General features: G+C 27.7%; 1 protein-coding gene across 1 annotated transcript; it reads right to left on the bottom strand.

Annotated features, from left to right (window-relative positions):
- Nucleotides 1-2,092: 2,092 nt before the first annotated feature.
- Nucleotides 2,093-3,175, bottom strand: LOC129972582 (zinc finger protein 22-like). Its single transcript, XM_056086774.1, has one exon. It carries the CDS (start codon nucleotides 2,820-2,822, stop codon nucleotides 2,301-2,303), a length of 522 nt encoding a protein of 173 aa, XP_055942749.1. The 5' UTR covers nucleotides 2,823-3,175; the 3' UTR covers nucleotides 2,093-2,300.
- Between the last annotated feature and the right edge of the window lie 7,458 nt (nucleotides 3,176-10,633).

Genomic DNA, 10,633 nt, shown 5'->3' with positions numbered 1-10,633 from the left:
ACATGGAAAGAATTATTTTAAATTCGTTTTTTCCCCCTAAAGTTCTTTTAATTTCCTATTAATGTAATGATAAATAATCCGCTACAAATCAAAGTCAAAACCAAGAATAATTTTTTTAGTGAAATATATTCCAACATTGTATTCTCAGTTATTGAAATTAAAATATTTGTTTTGTGAAGATATATAAATTTATTTTTGTGGCAGCCCAAGACAACTTTTTTTTTATATCTGAAATTTTTCATAAATTATCTTGAATTAATCATTCTTTCCTTATGTGAGTATAACTATGCTATCACCATTATTATTATTATTATTGAGGATATATGTTTACTCCTTTTTTAATTGATAATAAGCTCTTGAAAGTTGATATATTTCTAAATTCATAAAATCTACAGAAAATTTCATAAATAGGAATATTTAAAGAGAAATTTGCACATAGAACATTAATATTGTTGTTATTAAAATATTGTCACAGATGTATTAAAATACAAATTCTATAATAAATATGTATTTTTTAAAAATTTTAATATGATGTTTATGCTTTGTGAAGAATGTTTACTCAAGATAAATAATAAATAAATACAAATTTCTAATTCAAAAACAGAATGATAATGTGACCAATAAAATTCAAAAAGAGCAAAATTGGAATTTATGTATCTTTATTCTTGCAATAATAAAAAAATAGAATGCATAATATTCTGACTTTATAATTATCATTTCAACAATTTCAACTTTTTAAAAAAATAATAAAACAAAACATCATGACAGTATTAAAGCAGATTTGTGCTGTTTGCACTAAACTACATTTTAAAGTGCAATGGGTCGATGAAATTTTTGAACACAAAGGTTCTTCACCTTATTGCTGGAAGAAAGTGACACTCAGATATCCAATAAATCTGAAATTTGTAACAAGCATAATTTGACAATAAGATTGTAACTTATTGCTCCAAAATAAATGATGAAAAGGAAATATGATTAAAAAAAATCTCACTGATATATTAGAAGTTTTAACATGCTAATAAATATCATTAATTTAATATTCATATAAAATAAATATTTTAACATTTATATAAAATTCATAAGAGAAATTTCAAATATAATAATTAAATACTAAAAGCAGAAAATAATTCATGATAAAAGCATTTATAAAATATATAAGAATTTAACAAATTGATTATTTTCTGCCTTTATGTATAATACAAGAATCTTGACAAGTGACATAATCCAAGTACTTGGACATTTTTCAATAAGCTCTAAATGGGATTTATTCCCTGAAATGTATGATTTTATTTTAAATACAGCTCTTCAAAGAAATGTAAGACTTCAAATTCATTCAAATCCACTCATTTAAATAACAAAATAAGGATTTTTAGATATAATAATGCAATAAAAACAAAATTTAAATATACAGATGTTTGAAAGTTTGAGGTTAATTAAACAAAAAAAAATGTTGAATAGTAGAATGGAAAGTTTATTTTGAAATTCTGATACTGAAAAAACACATCAAAATTTTAAAGGAAAGTTTTATTTCTAAAACCGATCATTATATGAAAAAGAGATTCCTAAGCATTTAATAGATAAAAGAAAAAAAAACTATATTTTAGTTTATTATACATAAACAATCATGCTTAGATATTTAATTTCTATTATTGAAAAACTTTGTGCATCAAATTTTTTTAACAATCTTAAACTTTCAATTGAAAACAATTTCGATACATTTAATTAAATTTCCATATATCAAATAAAAATTGCCACATAAAAAATTATGTACACATATGGCAATAAAAAAATAATTGATTTCTTTCATGCTTAATTTATAAGAAACAATATGATGAGAAAAAAGTTATTAAACAATATTAATGTGAAAAAAGTTGTTTCGCTGATTTTCAATTGCAACAGAAATTTTTGGAAATTACTTCTTTATAAGATCATTTCAATTTCCTCAGAAATTGTTTATGAAGAAGCAATGAACATTTAACAATGAAAAAAATGTTATATCATATGTTATTTTTAGCTTACAGACTTTGAATACTTCTGATATATATATACATTACTTAACTTTTAAAAATTAACTATTTTTAATGTGAGAATGATAAAAATTTTAAAAAATATATTTCTTTAAACTAAACTTTTTTACATTGAATTATTTCCCAGTAAATCTTCAAGATGATTGTGCAGAGGTATATCGGTATTAAAAAAAATCTTCAAAATAAAAAAGGAAATAAATTTGACAAATATATAATATGAAATACATATCACACACTCTTTTGGACGAGTAACTAAAAAAAAATCATCTTAAATCAGTCTTCTGAAACAGTACTTTTTTGCAGACGTGATCCACAAGATATTTTTCTTTTATATAAATGCCTCCTTAAATCTGATTTTTGAGAAAAATCTTTATTGCATATGTCACATACATAAGGTTTTTCTTTTGTATGAGTTGCTAAATGTCGCCTCAAATGAGCCTTTTGAGTAAATTCCTTACTGCATATATTACACACATGAGGTTTCTCTTTTGTATGAGACAACATGTGCCGCCTTAAATGAAGCTTTTGAGAAAAACCCTTGTTACAAATATCACACACATGAGGCTTTTCATTTGTATGAGTCAATAAATGTTGCATTAAGTTACCCTGTTGAGAAAATGCTTTATTGCAAACATCACAAACATGAGCTTTTTCTTCTGTATGGATTAACATATGCTGCCTTAAGGTGGCTTTTCGATGAAAACCCTTGCCACATATTTCACAAGCATGAGGTTTCTCCCTAGCGGGCAAAATAACTTCCAAATAAAATTGAGGAACTAATGTTTCACTACACATTTTTTATATATATATATACAAAAATTTTCTTGCGTATCGAACAAAATACGCGATTTCAAACACAACCCTTTGGAAACTTCGTTAGCACAATAAGTACAACCAATGATAACTTTGCAAAACAAAACTATGTATCATTCATACATAACAGTTGAAACAGTCAATAATTACTGATGTAAAGGAATAAATTTCTTGCGCACCCAATTTTTCTTAAAATTCGATAACTTTCATGTGTTTTCTTTCATCTTTTGTAGATTTATTTATAAAATACCATTTATCATCAATGTAATAATGCTTAACAACACTAAGGTAATTAAAGTAAATAAACAAATTACTTTCCTTTAACTGAGAAAACAGACAACCCAGCATGTAATGAAAAGCATTAACGATAGAGACTGGTGTAATCACCTCGTTCATTCCGGAACGTATTTGAAGAACGGATTGAATAGTTCATTCTGGGACGGTCAAAATTAATGTCTGCATCTTGAACTGAGTAGAGATGCATAATCCACGATTTTTTGAATAATAAATAATATTGCTATTGTTATTTTTAAATATGCGTTCCAAATATCTGTTATTTCAATCATATTATTAATTAAAAATTATTACTTAATATTAAATATAAAATGTATTAATTGTAATTAATACTTAATTTACTTATTTAAGAAACGTGTGATTGAATTAATTTATCTGTTTCAGCTTACTTCTTAAATTTTATTTTTTGTCTCAAAACTATTTATTTAATTTATTTATTAGAGTGAACCATTTTCTGGAAAAGGTGAGTTAAAAATATATGCAATTTCTTTAAAATGTTTACTTTAGTCCTATATTATACCAATAGATGGCGCCAGCAGTACACAGAATACGTGTAATCAAAGTCAATCATGTCACGAGCAATTAAAAATGATCTGTATGGAATAGTGCATCATCAAATACTAATATCGGTCACTCCCGTAAAGTGGAGCGGTGACTTCGCAAAATTTCGATATGCAATTCAATGATACGATACGATAATTCCAATAACCGGTCCGTTTACTTTTCAATCCAATCACAGATTTCTTTCGAGAGCTTCCATTCGACAGATCGTATCGATTGTTACTTTCCAGTGAAGTCACCGCTCCGGCAAATTTCAGTGATATCGTATCGATTGTTACTTTCTATCGTGATCCAAAACCTGTAATCGAAATATCACCAGTAAGATCGTATCAAGGATTTGAATCACACCCCTCTTTGAACAGTATTGATCACTTGTATTTGTGACTTTTTGATATTGGTTACGTAATAACCGCTCTTAAAATATTCGTCATCCCTAGAACTGAGACCTGATTTGATGTGTACTAAAGTACGGAAAAGGCTCTGTATCGAACCACTTTACCCTAGAATAATTTTTGTATGGCTGAAAAAGTTCTGCAATAATAGTAATTTGAAATAACTAAAAACTTAAAAATTTCATGCACATTTTTTCTTTATTATTTGTAAATTTAATTTAATAATTAAAATATTTACATTCAATAAATATTGACACAAGTTAAGGTTGTAATGGAATTAAATAGCAATAAATATCGATTTACAACACAAATGTTAAATTGTATATAAAATAAATCTTACTTATTTACTTTCTCGTATAAGTAATACAGAGAAAGTAATCGTTAAAAAATTTGAACTCGAGATTTTGACAGATTTGCCCGTTTTGGCTCTCTTCCTCAGCTCGAAAGACACATTTTTGAAAAATATCTGTCTGTCTGTGACAAAAATAACTCAAACCCTTTTTTACTTAGATGGTTGAAATTTCATACATAGTCTTAGTACCAAATGTGTATTTTTTTTTTTTTTTTCTTTTTTTTTCAAATTTTGAGCTAAGCCCGTTTAGAGGAAATCTGTCTGTCCGGCTGTTCCAATATATGTTAGCATGATAATTGCAAAATGAAAAGAACTGGATATATAAAATTCGGTACACAGAACGACTATAATGTAGACATCTATGAAATTTTTAGCTAAATCTAACAAAGGGTTGGCCATCTGTCGGTCTGTATTTTCAGAAACATGTAAACGGGATAATTCAAAAACACAATGACTTAAATATATCAAATTCGGTATGTTATTTTGTGATCAAAAGTGTAGTTCTCTGTCAAATTTTTGTTTCAATCGGTTGAAAAAAATGACTCTAAAATACAAATTTTATTTTTGGATATTATTAATGCATGCCATGGAATAATCACCAAAACACTCACCAAGGATGACACAATAGACTCAATAAAAATGATAAATTCAAGTCAAAGCTAAATATCTCGTAATTATTGTACACCAATGCCATGTAAGGCGTTCTCTGGCACAACTAGTTTACTAGAAAGTATGCCATAAAGTTTTGGGAAGACCACTCCTGCTGTTTTTACTGTATACATGCAGCTGTCTGAAATTTTTTGAAATAAATGTGGCATGCATACTAACATATTTTGCTTTTTCATTATACAGTAAATTCCAAAGCTTAATATAATATTTTAAGTATTTTTCATAATATATCATGAAATTATGAATGTCTTTAGTCCCAGGTGGGTTTATCATAAATTTACAATTTCCCTTATCGATTTATTAGATGGAAAGACGTTTTTTTTCCCCCTTATTTGAATAGGTTTTGGTATTATGCAGTTCCAATAACAACAACAACAACAAAACCTGAATAGAAAAAAAACGCGAAACTGAAAAATTCCGTAAAAATAATTCGGGTAAAACTAAACTCTATTATGTATTAGTACATTTTGAATATCTAAATATACTTGAAATAATTAATAAAAAACTATCAAAGTTTCCATTTTTTTTTGTTACATTTTTCAAACTGAACAACTGCTTTTTTGGGCAGAAAAATTGTTTGTTTTTAGCAAAGAACTAATCAGTTTTTGTTATTGTTTCAATAACCCTTCTTCTCGAATTAAAAAAAAAAAGTGAGCCTAAAGTTATTTCTCTCTGGTTAGCTTTGATATCCAAAATCATTGCCCTATCCTAAGTAGAAATCAAAATCGCCTACTCAATGATCGAAAAACGAAAATATGGCCATTCTTATTAAGAAAAAGAGAAGAGAAGGAAGAAAAGAGAAAAGAGGATTGTAAGATATTATTCAAAAATATTTGGCACAATACATAATACTGGGTAAAAAAGGCCACAAAACTTTAAACAATTGTGTTACAACATGAGCTTAAAAGTACACTTTCTACATTTTCACCTTGAGTACTTTTTTGATAATAATAGAGATCTGATTGAGACATTCCAGCAACATTTAAAAATGCATGGATAAACGATAGCAAAGACATTGTGATTGTGACGTCAAACAGATGCTCGTGGCTGAAAATACATTAAACTGCTTTCAAAGACTAAAAAATACAAACGTTCTAGCTTTAAAGGGAAAAATAAAATAAGTTTGTATTTTATAATCTAATTTTTTAGGCATACAAATACAAGACTTCATTATTATTTATTTCATTTTTTAAAAATATTGTTTGGAAGTAAATTTTATTAAAATAAAAGATGTTTCATAAATTATTAATTAGAATGTTTTTAAAAATATCCGACTCGAATGTTTTAATTTCGTGATTGTAAAAAAATTCGCTTTTTGATACTGAAAAATGGATATGATTACATTCTCATATAGGATGTGCATGAAGAGAAAGTATTATAATCATGAACAAATTCGACGATTCGAAGTTTTGACGAATCTCCATTCAGACCTCAATGAATCCGAAAAACACATTTTTGTCTGAGGACACGATAATTTAAAAATGTTTCGAGCTGGACTTATGAAATTTGGTGTGTTTCAGAAGGCTACCAAAAATGCAGATTTATATCAAAATTTTGAAAGAAATCCATTTGCAGAAAAATCTGTTTTATCTGGCTGTCCATGTATATGTGAAAATACTAACTACAAAACATTAAGAGATACATAGATAAAATTTTTAGGGTCGGAGAATAGATATATATTAAATTTGGAGCCAAATGCGACAATGGATTGACCGTTTCTCGGTCTGTACAGTCTCATTCATGTAACAGCCATAACTCAAAAACGTAGTTGTTGTCATGGTCTGTTATCTTGTTATCAAAATTGCAATTGTGTGTCAAATTTTGTTTTCATTTAGTTGGTAGGAAAAAAGGCGCCCAAATATTGGACACTCTTTCCATTACTATATATTATTTACTTTATTACAATCCCACCAGGGGCACCTCAAAAATGAAGATAAGAAACTTCTGCTCTGATGGTTAGTTCCTGACACCCAGATGGGTTCAGAAAAGGTAGGGGTTGGCTACCCCTAACAATAACGGGACGTACTTCCCACTGGAAGGATTGTACCGTGACCGGTGATGGCCCTTAAGACTGAACCGTAGCTCCTGTCAGTGTTGTTGTCGCAGCGGTCCGATCATTCAGTTTTTTCCATGTGCCTTTGAGCGGCTAGGAGTAGTCAATTTATGATTACTTTATTACGAAGCATTATATTACTACAATGCTATGTGGCACAAAACGCTAACGTGCGGGACCTGAAATAAAAAATCTGAGGACTCATGTTGTTCACATTTTTGACCAAGGTCCAAATTTTTCTCCTGCTGCTTTTTGAAATCAGCACAATAAATATCATGTAATTGGCATTGATTTATATAAATCCCGAACAAAAAAAATTATGCCCCTTTACAACGATATGTTAATTGTTATGTGCGCATGAATAAGTTACAAACTATTTTATATTTTTTGTTGTTGTTTCTAATAGCACTTGCCATGGACAAGCTCGCTGACGAAGTCAGCGATTTTAAGCCGAGGGTGCGTCTCTTGTTTTTCAGTAGCGCCAACGAGAGCCAAGAGTACGTCTTAGCTACTCACGCATCCCATTCGCTTGCACAGCCCCTTTTTACAGGGGGGGGGGGCACATTCACACATCTCACAGATAGAACAGATGAAGAACAACCATGCCGAACCGGGACTCGAACCCAGGACGCCCAGATCACGAGGAAGACGCGCTACCCCTATGCCAGGACGCCGGCTTTTGTTTTCTTTCTGTATTTATTTTATTTTTTGTACTGAACTCGAACACATTGCATTACTATCCAAGCTATTTGATTTATATCTTTTATTGTTAACATATATGAAGTAAGCTATCAAAATTTCAGATAAATTATTTTAAAAGAATTCGTGAATTCGTTGGAGCAGTAAGCTAAAAAAACACACACCACGAAAATGCAAAATGTTTATATTAAAATCGACGAAAGAATTATGTTAATTCAGAAATAAAGTTGGACTTATTTAAGGGAGGGAGTATAGTCTAAAGCTCTCCGTTATCAATCCAAGTAATAAATGTTGATCAGGAAATCGGATTTCACGGCGCCCTACCTTCATATGATATAATACTCGTCAAATAGTTAAGGGTGATTGCATTGAGACTATTTCTCAAATATATATAGTAAACTAGAAAGAAGTCAGATTCTTCTATTACATACCAACGCTATACCTATAGTAGAAAATATTAGTTGCTTAGAAAAACAGAGTAGTTTCGTTATTTCTTGGGGATCATACATGATATTTCGAAGAAATAATAAAAACTTTGCATAAATAAGTCGTAATATTTACAAGTTATTAAGTATACACGATTTATCTTTTCCAAAGTATATATACTGTCTTCAACAGACATATAAGAGCGATTTAAAGAAGGTTAAAAAGAAATATTTTTATGTCAGCTTTGACTTTTCTTCGTTGGATATTTTTAATTTGCTATCATAATGATCTGAAGAAAAAATTTCCATGTCTATTTTATATTATGCTTGATAAACATATTACACTTTTGTTTTCATTATTTCTTGACAAACATATTTCATTATCGTCTCATTTATTTCTTACAAACATATTTCAGCATTGTTTGATTTATTTCTTGATGCTCATATCTCACGATTGCCTCTTTATGATCCAAATAGAGCACTTTTTATATTTTTTTATTTCAAATTACTGTGTGTCCAACAGGAGAACACTTCCTACCAAATCGATTAGGTTTACGGTGGTCATTAAAGAAACAGGTTACTTGTGGGAAGAGTTTATTTCGCGTAGGCAGAAATTCATTCAAGTTTCTTACACTGGCACATTTAGCGCCAAATTGGCGATATTTGATCTAATTACAGTTAATTTTTCAAAACAAATTTAAAAAAAATAATTCACTAAACTCAAAGTCATTTGAATACTCAGAATCATGGAAATATATAATATTCCTGCCATAAGTATACAAAGAACAAATCAGATGAAGAAACTGAATAATTATTTGTAGTTTAAAGATTGTACAAGAAGAAAGAGTAAATAATAGTAATATTAAAAGTAAAAAAATTATCAGTATTATTAATTTCATAATTAAGGGCAGAATAAAATTATGGCAGAATATAAAAGTGAAATATTTTTCCCTTTTTGCATATTGAATAATTTTTTTAAAAAATACGATTTTAATATTTTAGTTATATGGTAGATAATATTTAAGCAATCACACACTGTAAAAGGTGAAATTGTTTTAAAATTTGAGCATTTCTAATAGTTCTAAATAGTTTTTCTAAATAGTTCTGTCCTTTTTTGTAATAAAATTAAATATATAAAAATACATTATGATTTTTTTAATTCAAATTTTAGATGAGACAAATTGAAAGAATTTGCAGGTACACAATACAGTGAAAACAACATGCCTATCAAAATTTGAAATTTAGATCAATTAAGATCAAGCTTACATATAAAATTTTATTGAAATTTTTCTCATGATAAATTTTACTAACTGATTGCCAGATGACAGCTAGTATCTATGTATATAAACCTTGAAAATTATCTGAATTACGGACAGGCTTGATATTTGCATTATTATGTTTGAGTATTAATTATAGATAAGATTCTTTTAAACTTTTTTTTTATGTACTAAATTGATCTTTTCAAATCAATACTTATATAAGCAGGTCAAAATAAGCAAATATAACTCTGTGATTGCACCATATGTTAAAAAAGGCAATCTTAATCTTAGAATGGTTCTAAAAACTGTAGTAATTTAGTGTTTTAGAAAACTTCACACTGTTTTTAGAAATATAAGAATACACTTATAATTGTAACTTTTCTTGCTAGTTATTTTTTTAATTATACATAAATATACATAATTTTAAAATTACACATTAATTCCCACATACTTTTATGTTTTGTATAGCATTTTTATTTGTTTAATAATTTATATTTGAATTTTTGTTTTTAGAATACAAGAAAAAATAAATAATATTTACAATTGTTTTCTGATACCTTCTACTTATTTGCTTATGGCAACAAAACATCTATATAAATATTTAAATAAGGAGGATAAATAAATGACAAATTATTGATTTTAATCATTTATTTATAATAATATTAAGATTTCTTATTTTTAATCATTATAAAAGATTTTTGCAAAGTATTTTCAAAAACAATATAAATACAAGTATTCAATATGTAGGTAAAGAATAAAGAAAAATAATGCATAACTACTATTACCCAAGATGTTTCACTATATATATATATATATATATGACAAAAATTTTAATTTAAATATGAATGCAACATTCAATGAAATGCAATATTCCAATTAATCAAAATCTATTTGATTTTGTCTCAAATTGAAATCTTTACAATCAATAAAAATGAGTGTATCTACAAGTGTGAATTGGCGTTCTACAAGTCAACCATTTGACCAAAAGCCACCAAATTTGGAACATATATATTTGCAAATAGGATGGATTTTTTTTAAAGAAAAATTTTAATTAATTAAAAACTAACTCAAAATTTTCCTGAAATTATT

The sequence above is a fragment of the Argiope bruennichi genome, chromosome 6 (assembly GCF_947563725.1).
Source record: "Argiope bruennichi chromosome 6, qqArgBrue1.1, whole genome shotgun sequence".
Lineage (NCBI taxonomy): Eukaryota > Metazoa > Arthropoda > Arachnida > Araneae > Araneidae > Argiope > Argiope bruennichi.
This window is presented reverse-complemented; position numbering and strand designations above follow the sequence as displayed.